General features: G+C 44.9%; 2 protein-coding genes across 9 annotated transcripts; both read right to left on the bottom strand.

Annotated features, from left to right (window-relative positions):
* Nucleotides 1–366: 366 nt before the first annotated feature.
* LOC120833767 (RCC1 and BTB domain-containing protein 1) lies at nt 367–7,492 on the bottom strand. 7 transcript variants are annotated; one of them, XM_078090198.1, is made up of 13 exons: nt 7,282–7,492; nt 6,990–7,170; nt 6,401–6,605; nt 5,661–5,811; nt 5,413–5,579; nt 4,543–4,701; nt 4,357–4,464; nt 3,843–3,985; nt 3,556–3,746; nt 2,001–2,127; nt 1,764–1,915; nt 1,501–1,631; nt 367–1,386 (listed from the first exon to the last, which is right to left on the bottom strand). In XM_078090198.1, exons 3-13 carry the CDS (start codon nt 6,524–6,526, stop codon nt 1,246–1,248), a joined length of 1,596 nt encoding a protein of 531 aa, XP_077946324.1. In that variant the 5' UTR covers nt 6,527–6,605; nt 6,990–7,170; nt 7,282–7,492; the 3' UTR covers nt 367–1,245. The 7 variants fall into 7 exon arrangements, with proteins under 7 accessions (XP_077946324.1, XP_077946325.1, XP_077946326.1 ...); XM_078090199.1 differs by having other exon boundaries at nt 6,990–7,233; nt 7,282–7,437; XM_078090200.1 differs by having other exon boundaries at nt 6,990–7,167; nt 7,282–7,420.
* Nucleotides 7,493–8,088: 596 nt separating this feature from the next.
* On the bottom strand, nt 8,089–21,042 carry kpna3 (karyopherin alpha 3 (importin alpha 4)). 2 transcript variants are annotated; one of them, XR_013452956.1, is made up of 17 exons: nt 20,687–21,042; nt 18,482–18,526; nt 16,108–16,197; nt 14,966–14,995; nt 14,809–14,861; nt 14,629–14,724; nt 13,760–13,845; nt 13,270–13,356; nt 12,989–13,158; nt 12,653–12,697; nt 12,414–12,545; nt 12,162–12,290; nt 11,891–11,995; nt 11,595–11,666; nt 11,177–11,373; nt 10,840–10,934; nt 8,089–10,750 (listed from the first exon to the last, which is right to left on the bottom strand). XR_013452956.1 is itself a non-coding variant. In XM_040201222.2 (17 exons), exons 1-17 carry the CDS (start codon nt 20,753–20,755, stop codon nt 10,652–10,654), a joined length of 1,566 nt encoding a protein of 521 aa, XP_040057156.2. In that variant the 5' UTR covers nt 20,756–21,042; the 3' UTR covers nt 8,089–10,651. The 2 variants fall into 2 exon arrangements, 1 of the variants encoding a protein (XP_040057156.2); XM_040201222.2 differs by having other exon boundaries at nt 11,177–11,339.
* Nucleotides 21,043–21,067: the final 25 nt, after the last annotated feature.

Below are 21,067 nucleotides of genomic sequence, written 5' to 3'. Positions count from 1 at the left end.
ACAGACAGTGGATGCTCGGCTGCAGCGTGTGGTGTTCATCATTTAACGGGGAAATCTTGTTAAATGATTCCTCAGCGTCTTTGTGGTCTCTCCCTATAAAACGTTTAACTGATGTCGCTTCAATGAAAAAGTGAGCTGCCTTTTTTTCCCCAGGGGAATGATGAACTAATCCAGCAGTTTAAATGAAACCTGCGCCGGAGTACGTTCGTGTTTTTATGGTGCTTCGGGGAACCGAAAAGCCTAATCCTGAAAACGATCCGGCTAACTCAGTTAACCACGGATGAGGAACAGGGCCCAGAGGTAACAGTTGTAAGGAGTTGCTGTCTACAGTAGAATATTTGGAAAGAAATTTCTGCATCCTTAATCCACAGCTAAGTCAGCTTTATTGATGAATTGTCAAGTTGTTTTTACATAAAATATATTGCCGTGTAGAGTTGCAACACCCTCCATTTGAAGTCGTAAAGATCTATTCTTCAGCAGTTGCACCGACAACTTTAAAAAGTTGTCTTCAGTACACATTGGACGTCGTTTGGATAAAAAGTCCAGACTCACTCAATTTAAGCTTTTTCACGTCTTCCTGTAAACAGATTAACCAGGTAACACCAGAGGAATTGTAGGTTAACGGTTTTGAGCTCTAGAAATAAACACTTTTTCCCCCATGTTATGGTAGCTGCACAAAATAACATTTTCCAACATGAGGAATCAACAAACGTAGCGTGCAGGTGATCACATGTGTAACCCAAGTTCTCTTTGGGTCGTCTGACATCATACACCGCAGCCGCTGGGTTTATAATATATATAAGAATCGCTGACTGTAGTCTGAGCTCAACAGACTTGAACCAGTCCTGATACTCAAAGTGCAAACCGCCTCATACCTGAAAGCCGTGATTCCAGAGGACACGTCCAGAAGATGATGATGCCTTCAGAACAAAATCAAACCTCAAGCAAGTGAAAACACAAAAGTAACTTCAAAGTAAGGTCAATGAAACCAGGAGACTGGCACGAATCTTTCAAGTTCATAGACAACTTGATCAAGTAAATTCAAGTCCTGCTTTACACATTGTGTGTAAATGGATGGGCAGTGAGGCAAACTGCTACTGTAACTGAACAGTACCGGGCGCTCCCCTGCTTCAGTATGCACACTGGTTCTAACCTGCAATGAGATTAATATGATGATTGGGGGTCCGTCCAGAAGTCGCTGCTGGCGTCCCCTGCGTCCATGTCCACTGTGATTTGGGGTTAGGGTCAGTTTTTGAAGGCACCGCAGCGGCTGGCTCGACATATGAAATCTTTGAGCAGGTTGCCGTCAATCTGCCAGAAAGCGTCGGTCTGGGTCACTTCGGTCAGGTGGTTCACACAGAACTTAAAGCAAAACTCTTCCAGGTCCTGAGGGTCAAAAGGGTGTTCTTTAACGGGATGCTTGGTTTTATGACCAGCGCGAGTAGCTCTGAAAAGGTTTTTACATCGTTGGGAGAAATGAAAGCGTCCCTACGGACTGACCTTTGCATCATAGCGCACAGCAGCAGACAGCAGCGAGAAGGCGTTTTCAGCCGTGATTCCCCTCTTGATAATATGCTGACACAGCCGTTTCAGGCGGTTCTCGCAGTACGACGTGGCCAAGTCCAGCAGCCCTGATGGAGCAGAAGCACAGACATTAACACTAAACACCAGTTAGAAAGCACTCGGAGACCTGTTGATGCAGAGTGCGTTATAAATAAAATGTATTAATCAAGACAAGGCTGTGATGTGTGTGTGGTTCTGACCGATGGCGTCCTCAGGAGGCAACTCCACATGGTCAGTGTAGAGGAACTCTAGGAAGGAGCGGTACACCGGGTAGGAGAACTGGTCTATTTGAATCACCTCCTTCATGTCTTCATTCCAGTGGGACTGAAACATGGATCTGAAGTGTTCACACCTTGCGAGACAAAGAAATATGAATAATACAGAATAAATTTGTTCTAAGTATCATAACGCCAGCCGACAGCTGAAAGATGCCGGACCTTATTTTGAGAAGAGCCTTGTGGACGTGGATATATTTGCCGTCGATGCAGAACTTGAGGTCGGCAGTGTCGGGGTTGTCAAACTCCCTCTTCAGAGACTGAGCCACGGTCAGGAAGTCATCCGGCTCTGCAGAGACAAAACACCCAACGCTGGTGTCAAGAGGATGTAAGAAAACCAGCAGGCACTTGGTTACATTTTTACAACTCAAAACACAAGATGACCACAGTTTTTGAAAAGGATTCATAATAATAATAATTTACAGTCAAAGTAATGTGTATTTTGGCACTAACAAGCTATTTACATCAAGGTGTGCGGATCCAAAACTGCGGAGCGACGTCAGGTCAAATGACCTCGAACAAGAATGTGCATTGATGTAAATGAATTACGGCAGCGGTGTCGTGCACGTCGGCTCACTGCCACGGCTTATGTCAGGAATTAGAGCAGAAAAACACGCAGAGCGGTAGAAATTATAACGTGTGTGATCGGGACTAGAATTACGGTTTGTGTGATCGTTATACATATTACAGATACAAGATATATTAGAACAGTAAGTCATTTAATGCTGTACAGACATCCATCCATAATGTAATGTTCAGCCTGATGGAAGGATGTTAAACCTTCTTTGATGGATTTCTTCCATATTTTCTCCCCGATGAAGGTTTTTTTTGTCCTCAGGCTAAAGCTTAGGAGCAAAAACAAGAAACCCCCGCATGGCAACCATCTGATTTTGAATAGAGTTCAACATTGTGTTTATGATGTTATAAAATATGACAATGCAAGAGTGAATTACATATTAGTGACAAACATGTTGCGTTTACTTGAAGAAGCTTTAGAACAAAAGGTGTAAATGTGCAATCACAAGTGAATAGGGTTGGTCAGGTGAGTGAATTCAGATCTGTCCATCAGACGGAGCGAGCTGGGAAAGTCCTAAACTGCTCGGCGGCAGAGGGGAAGGTCACGATGACCAATGTGGGAGGAGCTACGTTTAAATGTGCAGCCAATCACAGGCAGCTGCAAAATGACGGCCACAACCGACGAGTTTGGAAAAGCTGTGATGGAGAAGAAGGCAGAAGCCTCCTGAGAACCGCTGTTGATGGTGGTATTAGACTGGTGAAGGAGGTTTCTCTATTATATGACACAAAGTGAAATAGGGCATCCACAGCGTAATGTAACGGTTTGCTTGTTTGTTATTAAATCCTTTGATTTTGAAACTCAAGCCAGTTGATTATTTTGGTCTTTTCACCGCCGGCCGGGGCCAAAGGAAAAGAGCCGAGCCTTTGTTCTGCCAGCAGACCACAGACTTACAGGGACATTTCAATAGAACATCAGTCGTCATCCCTTCATTTCAAATAAAAATGTCTCCTGTGAATGAACGACAAATTCATGGGGAATCAAATTTCTTTCTGTTTTTCTTTCAAGGACATTTCTCCAGAAAGGAACATGGCGGTCTTTACGCTGGCGTTAGAATATTCTCCTCAGTAACACAACGTTAAGCCCGGTGAGGCCACCTGTGCTGTCTTTTAATCAGCGCACGCGTGAGCCCAGTCGCCTTACCCGTGGAGAGAAGCCTCCACATGACGGAGGGCGCGGCGAAGCACGCAAAGACGTCGTCGGTGCAGGCGAAGTGCGTGAGGTGAGGCAGCACGATGGACTGGCCCCGGCACTGGCCCCACATGTACACCTGACCGCTCTGAGTCTTGGCGGCCGACGTGTGCGTGGAGTGACAGGCGGCGACCTCCACAATCCTGTCGGGGAAGGAGAGGGGGGGCGCAGCAGGGAGTTAGCATGGAGGACGTGGGGGGGGGGGGGGGGGGGGGGGGCGTGCCGGCGGTCTCGCTCACCTCTCTTTCTCCGTCATGATGTGCACGGGGCTCAGCTGGTTGCTCTTGTTGCCCGTCCCCAGCTGTCCGTACGTGTTGGCGCCCCAAGTGTACAGCAGCCCCTCGTCCGTCAGGGCCAGCGAGTGGGCGTAGCCGGACACTATCTGGGGAGCAAAACAGACACTTTACACTATTCCAACACGCCAGATTCAATGTATTAAATGCTTTCACAACGAGGCCTACTCTACAACAACAGCTATGAAGAAGAGTCTATTTTGGTTCAGGTCCCAATGCAGTGTGCTGCTTTTCTAATGTGAGGAATAACTGTTTTGTTAATTGAATAACTTTGAATCTTTGTAAAACAAAAGAAGGTATCACTTTATTTCTGGTTACTTTTTAATAATTGTCCATCATTGTGATGGAGGAAATAAAAAAAGCAGAATATCACCCACTTTCTATCTATGAAGTTCTATGATGCATTAACTTCCCGAGTAAGTGCACAAATATAGATGTTTATGTCGGTGTAATCTCACACCTGTTGCACACATAAACCCTGGAGAGCTGCAAGGCGACAGGGAGTCAGCTGGTTCCCATTATTTCCAAGTCCCAGCTGTCCGTTCCCATTGTAGCCCCAACCGTACACCTGCAGAGACGCGGAGAGAACGTGAGCGCTGCGGCAGCCGGAGACGGACAACGCGCCATTTGGAGCTCCAGGAGTTACCTCTCCATTCTCCACTACTGCCAGAGACGAGTTCTGCCCGCAGACGATGCTGACGGCCACTTTGCTCTGGAGGGAGCTGGACACTCTGCGGGGGGTGGGCTGGTTCGCTGTGGAGCCAGAACCAACCTGGCCACAGTTGTTGTAACCCCACGCGTACACCTGGCAGACGTGGGGTTAAAAAGGTGAAAAGACCGGTCAAACCAAGTGATTATTATATGTACAGCAGCCAGGCGTCTTACTACAGAGGTAAGTTACTTGTTGGAAGGGTTAATGCAATGCTAATAGCTGTAGTTCATAATAATGTTTTTTATATTTTTCAAATGGAATTCCAACAGGAGCTGTACTGAATGTCTCCGATGACGTCCCGAGGGCAGCGTGGTGTATTGTAGTCATATCAAAAATCACTGCAGCTCAAAAGAAAAGCTTGATATTTAACATTGGTACATTTGACCTGAACCAGCACCACTAGTGCAAAAACCAGTTGCCATGCAACCAGTGTAGTATTCACAAGTCCTACCCAAGGAATAGTCTGGTTAGCAGAGTTTGTAGCGTACAGAAATAAAAGATCCATCAATCTTCTCATCTGAATCTCGGCAAGAAAGTGTCGAGAATGTCGAGCGATTACTTTACCTATCTCATGAACTCGTTCACGATCCCCTTTCTGGGAATTTCAACCGCAAAAAAAGAAAGAAATTAAGGACATTGTGTAACAGCAGGATAACAGCGCGTTACAGTATAAAGCCGGCTGGGTTTTCCAAGTCTTCAGCTCAGGGGGATCAACTCCTGCGGTTTGGCCAGAGCCGAATCACATGTAGTCACAAAAGGGGTTTTGAAGCGATTATATATTTATGCCGCGTCGTAAACACTCACTTCTCCCGAGTCAGTCAGAGCCATCGAGTGGTGAGAGCCACACGCCACGTCAGTGACTTTCTTATTGAGCAGGTTGGCGGACACGAGCACCGGAGCGACCCCCTGGTTGGTTGTGCCATTTCCAAGCTGGCTGTAGCCGTTGTGACCCCAGGCGAATAGCTCTCCGTCTGAAACAGAGATGAGTCATCCAGCGTCAGCTTTTTACACTCCAACTGTGGCGAGGAGGATTAGAGGTGGTGTGCAGATACCCTCCGTGGCCAGCAGCACGTGGGGTCCGCTGCCGTAGCTCAGGCGGACCACCTTCCTGCCGCTCAGGAAGTCCAGCTTCTTGGGCACAATGCTGCTCTGGCTGTCCCCCGTTCCCAGACAGTTGCTGCAGTTCAAGCCGAACACGTACACCTGGAGAGTTTGTAGACATTCTCCTTCAGCTCAGTGGGCATCAGGTCACATCGCAGAAACAAACATTGCTCCTTGGCAGCGCTGATAGGAGAACACACAGCATCGCTACAGAGAGGTGACGAGCCGGGCCGGCAGCAGCAGCCCGCAGTTTGACATTCAAGATCAAACACACGGCCCAAGCACAACATTCAAACTAGAAGCTCTTGAAGTTGCCATTCAAAAAGTGTTTAAGTGATTTTTTTTTCTTGACAGTGAGAGTCAAGCCAAACACAGCAAAACCAAAAACAATAAGCTGAAAGGCGCTAAAATGTTTAAGAGATCTGGAGTGGGGATGTGATCCATTCTGAATAAAGAATAAATTGTTTGGTGCAGCTTTAAACACAGAGCCACTTCATCACCGTGTGACAATAACTACTGGTCCCAATAACGACAACTAGTGAAGACAAACGCCTGATTCAGCGTGTTACATGGACTCGAATAACTGGCTTAGTCGGACTCAAATCGAATGATCCGTTTCATGTAAACACATGATTATACCATCATCATGTAAACACACCGATTTGTTTCCCCCCCCCCCGTGGCATCTCACCTCGTCGTCTTTGGTGACGTAGATGGCCTCATTAGCGGACATTCCAAACACGCTGGCTTTTTGTATGGTGGCCAGCTCCTGGTTCCCCATCAGGCTGAACACGGGCCACTTGGTCACATCCACCATGGCGCGCTCGCTGGGAGTCTGTGGGACCAACCTCAATCCAAAGGCAGCGGCATGGGCGGGTGTCAGCGGGCCAGGGCTGCTGTTGGGAGTGATGTGAAAATACAACCAGGGAGCATCAAGGACATTTGTGCACCCAGAGAAACATTATTTCAGGCAATGCACAATCGAATGGGAGTGGAGAAGAGAAGAGCTTATTTGAAATACAGAAGCTTAATCTCACGGCGTTGGATCCAAGAATATGTGTGACAATAATGGTGGATTCAAGCTTAAAAACAACCGGTTTGTCATTCTAATAGCGTGAGAGGTGGATAGCTGCCTTCTGAATTTACTCACTCGGGGTGTCCACGCAGGACATTCCAGTGTATGAGGAAATAGATCCAAACTCACTTGGAAGTAATTTCTGAAACAAACTATCCGACAAATAACGTCTGCTCGGTTTTAGGTTTTGAATGTTTACACTCACGTGCTTCGTTACCCGTCGCAGATGTGAAAACAGCTCAAAAACCCGCGAAGTTAAAACTTTTTCTCCGTCCAGGTGAATGGACTCAACGTGCGCGTGAGTAAACACGTGCGGACGTGAGTTCACGGGGTGCGCGCGGGGACCAGTAACAATGGCCACCACGTCCAGCTGAGCGGAGCCGCTGCTGGACACGTCGGGCCAACAAAAGCATCCCGGAGAAGAAAAAACAACAACAACAGTGGAACAACTGTCAAAAGCTAGGGAATAACAATATGAATGTTTTCCTTAAACCCACCTGATTAAAAAAAATAAAAGTCCGCTGCTGGGCGGCCGGGTGGGTCTTTAGCGGCTCTGCGGCGACTGTTTCCCCGGAACACGCTGTGTCCGTCAGCGGGTCGCTGCTGGAGCCTCCGAGCTCAGCTGCAACTGGCGATTATTTGCGGAAGTGAGGAGGGAAAAAAACAAAGATAACAATGTCACGTGATTAATAGACCAAAGTAATCGATTGCAGGAGGAGCTCGGTAGATGGAGCGCTCTGAATCCGGTCCGCGAGGCCGTGGAAGGACAATTTCACCAGATTTGGCATATAACGATCTGGTAGTTTTGTCTGAAGAGTTGTTTAATAAATCATTTTTAAAGTGTGTTGAGTAGTTTTGGCCTTCGTAATTTCAATAAATGAACTTTCAATGTTAAGTCAAAAGTTGGTACGCTGCATCAACAGCCTGCCCCATGTTTACTTTAATAGATTAAGAGATAATTCAGTAATTTAAAATTAAATGAATTCCTGACCAAGCATAAAATCAGCAATTAAAACCCAACCAATCAAATTCCACACCATAAGCCTTGGTGAGAGTTCTTTTCAGGAGGACAATCTCATTCTGTGGCACATTTGGGTTACGAACTGCAATAAACCTGAACGCAGCAAGAGCGAATCATCCCACTGCATGAAATGACCTGTGTGCATCCAATATACCAACGTTATTCCTCCTACTCACAAATACAGGAAACCAAGCATGCAAAAAGCCTCTTTCACATTCCATCCTCATACAGCTTGAATTTAACGAACTGTATGAGTGAATCACAACACTTGAAAGCACGGAAGAGCCGATGGCTAAACAGCAAGTTTATTTTGGTTAGGATCAGAAACACAGATGACGTCCTGAGGGTGAGACCACATTAAAACACCCTGACTGATGTATGGCGATGGCGATTTGTGGTGTTCGAGCGCTAAATGAGCGGGAGGAAATGTTTGTAACAATGTTCAGTGAATTAAATGGAGGCGAGCAGGAACTCTCAGCGGAGAGCAGCATTGACCATTCCTATAGCAAACAGGGAGATCACATGTTACCGGCGCTCCCTCTTCAAAACTCTCAAGTCGCTCAAAGAATTGTTTCTATTCAATAAAACCTAGTTTTAGTTGAAATGAAAAACAAAAAGGCACGATGATTTTCAACTCGATCTTGTCTTTAATATGCACAAGAGTTGAACGCATCAATGAGCCACCTTAAAGAGAGAAATTCAATCTAAAATTTATAAAAAGATAAAAACAATCAGAGGCCAAAACGCTGTCTGTTGCTTTTCTCCTATTACTTTATTTAAAAACAACTTTTCATTAGCAAGTAAAAATCTTGCAACAAACATAAGCTTGTATCCAATTCAGATACAAGGCAACGCAATTGTAAATCTTTAAAGTGGCTCGATCTAGTCTGCTAGTTCATGACTGTACACCATCTCTATATTTTTGTTCAGTAACAAACAGCTAGTCCCCAAAAACAAGCCTGGGCTGCTCATAACAACCCCACCCAATATTTAAAACGTGTGACCCCCCCAACCCGGTTCTGACCCCTTCTCAGTAGTTAGCAGCCAACCAGAGGATCATCAAGTCTTCCGGAACAGAGCTCAACAACTGGGACGGCACGTCTTAAACAGCCCGTCACCACCAAGCGAGAGAGAGGAGAAAAAAAACAGCCTCTTCCAAGTCATCAGCATGTCATCACAATACATATGCAAGTCAAAAATAAAAACATTGAAACCAAAGAAATATTGCTCCAACAACAAAACCCAAAACCCTCCCCAGCCGTCTTTGACAGTGCGGTTATCGTCCATCCAATGACTGTCAGCTGCAGCAGCTTTGTACAGGCTTTATGTAAATATATTCATTAGACGGCAAGGAGAGATTGACATCACATTTCTGTACAGTTGTCGAAATTGAGTGATGACATGTGACCTCTTCAGCGAAAAGTAGCCAAGTACTGAAATCAGGACTTATACTCGCCGTACAAGTCTATTCTTCAATGGGTGTAGGTCCCTTCCTGCAGGCAGACATCAGTGGGCCTTCTCAGACGTGTGCATAAGACTGAAGGAAGGAGAGTCAATTCAAAACGGACACATGGAAGCTGCACCGACTCAACCAGAAGTTGAAACTCAAACCCAAAAACGTTTAGAGAATTTCAAATAAGATCAAAAAAGGTCAGATAAGAAATTCAGGTCGATTTCAGCGCAATGGGGGTTTTTTTGTTGACCAAGGCGCCCCCATCAAAAGGTTTCACTTTACAGTGAAGTCCCAAGCGAGCAGTTCACTGGAACATAGGACGAGCTCGAGCTGTGCAGCTGGATGTCCTGTTGAGTGGTGAAAGCTACAGCCGACATGTTCGTCTTCTCTTAAGTCTCTGCGTCCTCACCACCTCGTCAGGTCCCCCTCGGAGAAAACTAAATAGTTGTCGCTCTGCTGAGTCGGAAGCAGGCAATTTGCAGGTTTCCAAAGAAAAATATGGCCTTTTCTCCACATGTTTGTATATTCTTTTTGTGACCACACGTTAAGCTTTATAGTTCAACAGATGTCACATTAAAAAAAGCGACGTCATCGAGTCAGAAGTCCCGTCAGTCCGTTTTGCCTCGGACCCCTCAGTCCCCCCCTCCCCTCCAACCGCCCCAGGACTCTCCTGGGGAGGCAGCGGCGGTTACTTGTGGGTTAGCTCTGTGAACAACTCTTTAGACTGGGTGAGAGGGTTATTGGGGTGCCCGACCATCGGGAATATGCGTGTCTAAAGTGTGTCAATGCGTGTACTTATACGTCAGTGTGCGTGCGCGTAGGTGAAGTAACACCAGAGGACAATCCAGGGGAGGAAAAGCACAAAATTAAACCACAAACAAACAGCAGTATTTTTCCCCCATAAGTGATATGATGGCGTCTAACAGAAGTATGCACACAAATTCAAAGTGTCAAAAAGTGTGTTTGTGTGTGTGTGTGTCTCTAAACTGCGCGTCCCATTTTTGTCTCCACAGACTCCCCATTTGGCAATTCAATCTTGCCACAAAGGCTTTTCCTTCCTTCTGGTTTTATTTCGGTGTGATATTTTGACGCTGCATTGGCAGAGGATAGCAACAACCCTCCGGATGCAGGTTGCCAGGTGGTGATGGTTCCCGTCGAAGGACCAGGACTCCCGTATAGGGTTGCAGTGTTTGGTGAAGGATGCCCATTAACAAAGAAACTAAAAAACAACAACAAAAATACACCCGCGTGTGCAGAGGAGGGTGGGTAAATCCTTCAGTGGTGAGTTTCCGTGTTGAAGTGATGCTTAGTAAATCCTTCGGTACCAGGTTGCCAGGTCTGAGGAGAGATGGATGAATGTCTGGGGTGATTTGAGTACCCGTGCAGGTGGCTTTTAGAAATTGAACTCCTTTGTTTGCATGTTGGAAGCTGGATCAAAATTGAAGGTCCCTCCTCGAGTTGTGTCGGGGATCAAGCTGGGATCTTCATCAATCTGCAAAAGAGACAGAGTTTGGGAGATGACCGCGGAGCGATATGGTGACAGGAAAGAACAGACAAAGGAACCGCTGGTGATAAACTTACATCATCCCCTGAAAAGTACTGATCAATAATCTCAAAGGCTAGTTTGTAGATATCTTCATTCTCGTGTTGCTGCAGATTTTCAATCTTCTCCAAACCTGAAACACCAAAACATTTCCTGACATTAATACCAACAACTGCAGGAACATACAGTTGAATTATGCAATCAAGAAGGCTGAAAATATGCACTTGTTTTTTTAAAGGTTTTAAAACCAAGAAATCGAGTTCTTAAAACAAAATACATAAAATCCTTCATAACATACAACTTCATTATTAGGTGATAAAAACAATGAGAGCGAACGGACAAATGATGCAATGAAACCAGCGGGCAGATACAGACCTCCACACTCCTCTATGATCTCTGCGATAGTGCTGGCTTCATCTCCTGCCATGATGAGGATGTTCTTCAGGCCGTCCAGGACGACCTGCACCACCTGGGAGTCCTTCACCGACAGCAGGTTACAGAAGGGGGGGATCACGTTCTGCTCCACCAGGAACTCCACCTACACAAACCCACACATACATACCACATCCATACTTGATTACACAACACAGGTGCATGGTTACAAGTGTGGAACGTGCCTTATAATTCAAACATAAATCAACTTCAGCTGAAACAGTGAGGTAAACGTTTGCTTATTAAATCATGGAATATTGTATGAATGACTCATTTCGGTTTTCCGCGTTAAAATAAAAACACAACAAGCATTCAAACAAGCTCCAGGTTTCTTTATTGCTGGTCCCAAAGAACAGCTCACCTGGTCTTTCCTCCCACTGATGGTGAGGTTGCTGATGGCCCACGCTGCCTCCTTCTGTGTACCAAAGTCACCCTGCGGAGAGACAGACTGTCACTGAGACGCTCTAATCTAGACCACATTTGCATTCAGCATTCAATTAATTCCCTCAATAGTCGTTTTGCTTCTCTGGCCACGGAACATGGAATGTGTCAATGCAACTGGATGCTTACGAGTGATGGCAACCGTGTCTTATACCATGCGTATAACAGAAGACAGCTTCTGGGATGTTATTTTTGGTTCTTCCACCGAGCACAAACCTTGGCCAGTTGGTGAATGATCATGGGAATCAGTCCGGCATCTATCACAGCTTGGACCTGCTGCTGGTTCCCAGCCGTGATGTTGGAAAGGAACCAGACCGCTTCCTGTAAACAGACCAATCACGAACGCTCATAACTGGCTCTACATCTGCCACACAAACAAGGCATACAGCAGATTAAACAATCAATATAATTCTACTCTTCTACTCCCTAAAACTCATACAAAATTAAATAACAAAACAAACAAAGGTTGGTGCTGCGGTCATGATACCTTGTTGATCTTTTCTTTTGGGTGAGTGAGCAGGTTGGGGAAGTGCGAGAGGACGTCACAGTTGAGCACAACCTGTGTCTGCTCGTCTGTTCCGGTCACGATGTTACCCACTGCCCTTAGAGCTGCCGTCTGCAGGTTTAAGCAAAATCAATAACTTAAAATTACTTTGGTAATTCATCTAGGAATAAATGTTTATCTCACTGTAGATGAAGTCAAAGATCAATGCATTCAATCAATAAAACAAAGTCTGACCTGAACTTTGACCTCCTGGTGACTGAGGAGAGGAACAAGAAATGGAACAACTCCAGAATCAATGACCATTTGGATCTGCTCGTTGCCCCCGTCCGTCAGATAGGACAAAGCCCACACTGTGTCTACTAGGATCTAAACATGCAGACACATCAAAGTCTTAAAAAACGGCACAAACAAGGGATTTTTATGGATTTATCAGTGAATACAAAATGAGATCCCTTTTTTCCCCCAGAACTTACATTTATATCGGTGTGATATATTAGCACACAGAGGGCGGGCAAAATCTGTGGGGAAAGAAAAGTAGGTTGTGAATGGGTGGGATGCAGTCAAAGCAATAGAATGATCCAGTGAAGAAAAAGAAACCGAGTGAAAGACCAACAAAAAACATTAAAAAAAAAAAGCTGTCAAATTCAAACTTCAAATGTCGTACGAGATGCTTTATAGAGAGAACCTCCCCTGGGTGACCGGGCTGATTTGGCGACTGAAAAGGCGCCTCTGTCTGACTCAGCCTGCGGAGACAGCAGAGCAGCACATCCATCGGTTTGCCAACTGACAGCCTGCACACAGACACACACCTCTTGCACGGTTTCCATGGGTGGAGGGGGATCCTTGTTGCGGCAGAGGTTAACAATGACCCAGGTGACATTGCGGAGGAAGGTGATGGGAATGGACGGGTTGATGAAAGAAAGCAGGGGCTTGACCACGCCTAGGGAGATGACGTAATCCCTGCACTGTGGTCCATCACCTGGGCAGGCAGAGGTCAGGATTATACACACACACACACACACACACACACACACACACACACACACACACACACACACACACACAGCTGATCTAAAAAAACACCACCTACCTATTATGTTTCCTAAAGCCCATACAGCCTGTTCACATACGTTCTGGTGGGGAGAGTGTAGCAGTCGCAGGAACAGGGGCACCGCGTCTAGACACACAAACGTCAATGGATCAAAATAAAACTTGGCCATGATGATCACATTCAAAGCTAAAGTAAATCAACGCTAATATCTGGAGAATTGTCCTTTAGGTGTATCGAGTACATACCGAGCAGCACCATCATTAATTCTTTTAATCAGTTGGTCATATTAATATCAGGGTATGTTTTAGATGAGTGCCACCACTCGCTAGGGCGCCTCTTTGGTGGAAACCCCTGACTAGTCATTCATGAGAAGGCTGTCAGAGACTTGGCTTTGCTTTGAAATAAAAGTGTTATCTAATAAACACATAATCCCCCAAAAATGTGTGAAAAAAACAAAACATGCTGGCTCGGCAGATCGCAGACAGTAGACAAACAGACTGCAGGCAGACAGAATTTGGGGTCAACTCACTGGATTTAACCACAGCCTGAGTCTGTGCTGATGTCCCAGAGGCGATGTTGGTCAGAGCCCAAGCAGCCTCAAACTGAAGAGAGGGGCTGCGGGACAAAGTCAATCAAACCAGTTAATAAACAAGTTGAGACATGAAGCTGGGCATAATGATCGTGCTTAGTACTGATGTGAATCTGAATTCCCAGCTGCCATTACGTGTTTGTCAAGGAACAGTCTACTCTGGGGTGTTCCAGTAGCAACAAAAATTACAAACCTATTTAAAATGAAGAAACCGTGTTTGTCATCAGGGCTATGTAAGGTTTTTAATTATCACAAAAAAAAGATATTTTATTATTCTTTTTTAAAGGGAAAAACTACCAGGACATGGTTTAAAAACAAAATTATGCAACACATATTAAACCACACAAATGATCCTCACACCGCCCACCAACCAAATGCTAGTAAAACATGGCAAAGGGATGTGAAGTGTGTGTGCTCCACTCAGTTTTTAAATCGGGTACCGCATATTGATTTCCTACTTAGAACTCAAGTGTTGCGATAATCGCTGCGTGGTATCGTTTGCGATGTAACCAGCCGCTGTCGACAGAAGAGTCTCATTTGCTGTCACTTGCCACCGCTTGTGGCCCCCCCCTCCCCCACCCGGTGAACACAAGGTCCTGGGAATTGGGGAACTCTGGGAGACAGGAATGCGGTTATATTTGGCTCGTCCTGGACCGAGAGGACCGGCAAACTGCCCCGCGTGCTTCCACACATTCTCACGTGTGGGACGCCACAGAGCCTCTTGCTGTAGCAGCGTCAGCACTCCATCATAGCGGCCTGCAGTCCTGCCAGCCACAACACTCAGGAAATAACACTTACTAAGTACTTACTTGTCGTCCCTTTCCAGGCATTTGACCAAAATGGGGAGGATCCCGGACTTTATCAAGTCGTCGATCGGAGGGTTTCTGTCACTCGAGAGCAGTTTTCTGACAGACAGGAAAGGAAATCCTTAAGAACCTCATACACCAATAAGAGAAAGAGCTGTTGTGCATGCGTGTTCGGTCAGTCACCTGGCTGCCTGCACAGCACTGAGCTGGATAACTGCGTTATCACTGGTAGCGTTCTGCAGGGACACAGAGGGAAGGCAGAGGTCAATTGAAGCACGTTTTAGGAGCTGCAGCCAGGATATTTTTAACAATTTGTAACAAAAGGCTTTTCCAGACTTACCTGTAAGATGGCATCAAGCGTAACGTTTTGCTGGACAAAGAGAAACGGAGAGGATTGTTAGCGTGGTTATATATATATATATGATAGAACACCAGACAACAAAACTGTACCAAAACAGGGCATGTCCCTCGTGTCTTTAGGGTGCAATAGTGTTACGATCAAACTCAAATATAATTGTAAAATCCTTACATCACTAGATTGGGAAATACATGAGCAAATGTGCTGACTTTCCACTTTTCATGGTATGAGCAAATTAAGTAAATGCGTTGTTTACAATGCTATATTGAGACTCAAGTAGCTTTCAAAAAAGCACCATAATGTGTGCAATGGAAATGAGTAATATGCAAAATGATTGGTGCCCGTTTGCCTCTGGCTCCGAGCGGCCAATAGGAAGTGAAGCGCACTTCCAGGTTAAAAACACCTCATATTGCTACACTCTTCCCACATACAGCATAATAGGCCGCACGGAGACACCAGAACACTGAAATGACATTATGGCAACAAGAGAGAAGGAGCTTCTAGTGACCAGACGTGGATGTAGTTATAAGATAAATACAGACGGTGCAAATTATAAATCATATTTTTGTAAATATTAGATTAAATCTTAGCCTGGAAGACAAAATTGAATTTGAAACATTATTTTTCATCCATTTGGATTTGTTCATCCCTCAACAAAACTGGCACGGCGAGAAAACCCGCTAAAATAAAAAGGAACAAAAGTGTCCTTCGAGCTGTTATGGTGCAAATATTAAGTTTACCCGGTTGTCGTCTACAACCGGGTATCTACTGTCATCTACTTGACAACCAATGAACTTTCCGTCTCACCTAATGAAAGTGCTTTTTTCTAATGGTGGTGAATCAGCCCCTTGAAGTTTGGAAGTATAACCAAGGGCTCACAGACAACCGTGACAGCCACACTAACATGCATCGATCGACAACTTTCCTTCCTTGAGAGAACACCAGTGACATTGAATTTTGCTTAGACACCTTTCACTCTTACTGAAGTAGCTGCTGTTTCTAGAATGCATCACACACACATCTTGAGCTAAACAATCTGCCTGCTGGATTTGAACTCTTCTGATCCATTACGGAGACCACCAGGTCTAAATGTCCCACGCTGCAGCACGCACGCGCATACTTACTCCTTTGAAGTCTGAGTCGACGTCAGAGTCTTCAAGACTTTCCTCCTGCGGGACATTTCTCTTCTTCAGTAGATGTTCGTCTCGTTTGCTCTGACAAGAGAAAAAAAATGCAATGAGGGGAGGAGATGAAAGTCTTCATTAAAGCATTGATGATTTCTTAAAGTAACAGTGCGACTAAAACCACCGCAAAAGCAAGTCCTCTATCGCTAACTTTTACTTGATGGAATCTACCTGCAGTCTAGCCCACATAGCAAACACACATTCATCTTTGAAAGGACACTGACCCTTTAACCTGTACACAGTCAATGCCCAGAGAAAAAAGTGGGACATGTGTACACAGACCCACACATCCCATCCATAAACAGGCCCTGTGAGTCAGTGGTAGGAGGAGATCCCCTTGCCTCATGCGGATGTGCGTCACTGGTGACTAATCAGCTGGTGCAGAGCCTCTTGCTGTTCTGATCCAGCTGAATGGAATGTGCAAGACTTGTGACCACCTCAGTATTTCAGAGCAATAACGCTATAAGTATTAACTTCCCTCGCTGTGCTGGAGTCTTATTTCAGGACGCAAACATGGAACAATGTATCAGTATTTATGTACATGTTCACTGGCCTCAAGATCTCAACAATTGAAATAGGACTATCAACAAGAGCGAGATTCTTGGATGATTTCGATGTTTGCTCTTCTCAAGTTTCTATATGAATGCACATGGCAAGTGTCAACTTGCTTTTTTAGAAATTATTTCAAGAAACTATGGTCTGGAATATAAAACGGGGCCTCTCTTCACAGATCCCGTGCAAGCCACCTAAAACAAACATTAGAGACAAAAAATAATATGAAGCTTTAATATGAAGCTTTAGTGCTGTAATCTAGGTTTGGTTTTCACACAGCAGCATTAAGACAACGCTCTTCCTAAATCCTGCCACAGCTCCTATTTGGTCCAAGTCACCACATCGCCAGACGGATGATTGCACGTCGTTTTTTTAAAAGCCAAACATGGTTGAAAAGGAGCTGCTAATATTGGCAGCAAGAGCATCAAGTCAGGACGACCCAGTGCTGTCGGCACGTTTCTTGCACACAAAGCGTGTAATAGAACGAGACCAGAACGCAGTAAACACACGGAGCTGAAATGAACAACAGAACTCACAATTATGTCACTGCTTCGATGCAGAATCGTCCGCATCACAATGCATCTTAAGAGTCGGGCACATTTCCACACCTCTAAACTAAATGCATCAGTCAGATGAACCCAAATCAAATGTGTGGGGTTATTTATTCTCAAGGGAACACCAATACTTCATTGTGCCCTTGTAGTGGATAGAAGACAGATGGATGAGCCACATCAACAGTTCTTTTGAGAAAAAAAAATTATCCTGGGGGAGGATATTTGTTTTATAGAAATAAATCACAAAATGAATCACGAATAATACTGTTGCATTATATTGCGGCTTTCAGTGGTTAAAAGGGAAAATGTTTCCAGCAGTATCTGCTTTAACTACTTGACATAAATTCCGCTTGTGACTTCCGTAGAACCAACGGGGTTGTTGTGCGTTCTCTGCCAGGACCTGGTCTGCACTGAGCGGATTGATCACCGAGGTGAGAGAAGCTTCACCACTGTACAACTTCATGAGGGTTTTTGCACTCCCAACAACTACAGAAGTATGTGTATTCAAGCCTGCAAATAGCACGGTGCTTATTTCACATCTACTTACATTTTCAGCTAAATCATATCCTAGTAGTATCCTTCATTGTTTAGTTTGAGTTAAAAGATTATGTTCGGTAACGTGTCAAAATCTTGCCTGAACAATGACGTATTCCAAAAATGTCTGTAACGGCATTGCAAATCGGCCGTGTGCCATAAGAGCATCAATTGAGGGTTTTCAAATGTGGCGGGTCGCATATTTTCTTTCTGTTCACGCGCAGACTTCACCTCCGAACATGTCTTTTAAAAGCATGAGCCCCCTTTGTTCATGTTTTGCTCCAACAATCAACGCGGACAATAGCACGACTTCATAAAGAAAGGTGGCTCTTCTTTCCTTTCAATTTCATCACCGTGCTGGAACGAACGAACACAGCAGCCCAGCAAAAGCCTGATCATCTTCATTCAGCCATCTACTGCGTGAGTGTTGCTCAAAGCGAATACATGCAGAGTAGAATTCACAGTACCCCGTTTGAAATATTTCTACCGTTTATCAGAAAATATTTTAAACAAATGATCCATCCCGTAAAAATGTAACCAGTTCAGGGTCAAGCAATATTCCTGACAAATAGTGAGCTTTAATGGCTAACTCTCTTTTTAATGATTTTCTCACGTCCAACTCGACTGGTCTAGGATTTGAGACTTTGAATGTGTGCGTGTGCATCTTTTCTTACCTTTCTCAACTCAACTGTCACCTCATTCCGATGTCTTCTCATAGTCTGTATCAAGGAAATGAAAACAAAGAAAATATGTTTAGTTTGAGTTACCCAATAAATCATAAATGCCAATTTGACCCTTTTCTATTAGGATTACAGATTTAATTTATAGAAATATTCATTTTAGGATTTGAAACATTTTAAATAACGTTAACATGGGGCAAGAAGACGTTTTGCTCAAATTTAGAAACATCTGTGATTGAATACTACAAACAGACAATATCACCAATACAATGTAGACCTAGAAAACATAATCAGTGGTGTTTACAACTCATCCTGAACAGTTTGAGACGGTCCAAGATCTTATGATCTTGTAAAAGGTTCATGTTGCTTTCCTAAATAGCCCCTTATGCAATCTGGGACAGAACTCAGAGGGGCTGTGGAGCAGAGGTGTCTCCCCAACACCACAAAACTATAATTCAACGACAATAAAATGTCCCTTAAAACTTACAAACCGAATGCAGTGGCTTAGTTTGCCTGATGCCGTTGGTTGCTCTATCTAAAATATGAACTAGCCCCAAAACAAAGAATTTATGCCAATAAAGACTTAATTAGTGAAGTAAGGATTTTTTAAGGGTACAATGCTGACCCATCTAAGCCATAATTCTATTTACATCCTGGGAAGGAACGGAGCTTATGGCCTGCAGGGATGAGAGACTTCACTGCTTTGCAATTCAAAGCTGCTCCTGCTGATGTCAGAAATGAAAGGCAATCTGTTACGCCTGACCTAAATAAATACAACCCAAACTTGCAGCGCTCCTCTCCTGTAGTCTGACTCATCTATTTGGGTAAACTCAAAATCACCAGGGGCTCTTCAGGGGACCCGGGTCAGACATCCAAGATTCCTGAAATAGCATCAGGAATGCACTGGGCAACAATCTGTCTATCATAGTAGCCATGTGCTTGTCCCACTCACTCAAAGTTTCAAAACAACCACCTATGGAGCATCAACCTGTTCTTTATTAGCATTTGATGGTGAAACGGACTCCTGACAGATTATGGGGAGCATTACCTTTAAGTCTTTGTGGTAAACCATAAATAACTCACAGAAACCATTATAATTTCTAAGCTGTAACCTCTACAAGTCTAGATAGGAGTTCCTCTTTGGAGGTTTTGTCTGAAGACAGCGTTTGACAAATTGGAATTGCTGTCACATATCGGACTTGGTAGCTGAATGATGCTGAAATAGCCATGGCGTTCCTGTCAGACAGGAGGTGCTTTCTAGATTACCAAGATACTTGACTGTGCAGCAAATAACACACTGAGCTTCCATAGCAATGTCCAGTTATGGTGTAACCACTGAGAAATGTGCGGGATAACATTACAACGACAGACAGAGTTACAGTTAATACCGCTAACGCGAAGTCATCCTAGTTTCACCGATGGATTTCAAACTAACTGAATTCACGACTTTAAATGGTTTTAAGTGGGCCGTTTTGTCGCATCGAAGTAGACTGTAAAAGTAAGGTCACCGCATCAATACCGTTGAGCTAACTGGTTAGTGGCTTAGCTAGCAGCTCAGTAGCTGGCTCACCAGGCTCTACATGCTAGCTAGCTAGCTAGCTAGCTAGCTACTTTCCTGACAGCGTTAGCAAGCTAACAAGGAGGGGCAGCGTTTGGTTGGGAGGATGTAGACCAACCATGCAATTCAAGCTAAAACGATGCTTACTTAATAAAGACAAATATATGTGACGTCCCCACGTTAGCGTTGGTGTTACTAGCGCTCAGCTGGTTGTATAACACAGCTAACGTGCCGGTCGGGCCCAGCCCTGCTTATGACCGGTGTCCGTCAACTAAGGTTTAGCTAGTTGAAGCTAGCTGGCAGTGACAGCTACAGCGCCTGTCCTTAAGTCGACCAATTTAAACGGTGCAACTATGATGTGACTTAGTCTTCACAAATGTTACATACTGGCTATTGGTAACCCACTGGTGTTAGCGGCCCAGCAAACATCGTAACAGTTAAATTGCGTTAACGAGGTAGACCAACGGACACTTCACTACATGGCAAAATCTTGACGTTAGCTTAATCTCCGTGCTAAGCTAACGTTAGCGGGCAGCTGCAGCCGGGGCCGGGCTCCCGAACGAGGCCCAAAGACTAACATTTTCAACGGGGAAACTACCTCGATTCATCTCATTCAGCCTCGCATTCGTGTGCCAACTCACCTCGACATCGCGTCCTTTATTTTTAAAGCTCTTGATGCGGTGGTTCTCCAAGCCGGCGTTTTCTGCCATGGCTGTATGGGGGTTAGGCTAAATTAGCTCCGGCTTTCGGGATCTCCTCCGTGAGAGACGAGGCACGGCAGCTCCTGTGCTGCTGCTCCGGGGAGGATGGGGGACGTAACAACTCGCCGAGGGAGGAGAAAAGGAGGAGTTAACGCAACCCTCCCGCATGGGCTGTTTTCCAGGGCTTCCTCCATGCAGCCGTAATAAACTCACCTTTGAGTTATTGGCCCCAATAGAGGAAACATGTCTGGAAGTTGCGCCGATCAATAGTCATTTTGCCGCATAACAGCGAAGGTGATGCGCAAACTTCTCAACAAACGA

Source organism: Gasterosteus aculeatus, chromosome 16 (genome assembly GCF_964276395.1).
Source record: "Gasterosteus aculeatus chromosome 16, fGasAcu3.hap1.1, whole genome shotgun sequence".
Taxonomy (NCBI): domain Eukaryota; kingdom Metazoa; phylum Chordata; class Actinopteri; order Perciformes; family Gasterosteidae; genus Gasterosteus; species Gasterosteus aculeatus.
The sequence above is the reverse complement of the archived record's forward strand: the minus strand, read 5'-3'. Positions and strand labels throughout refer to the sequence as shown.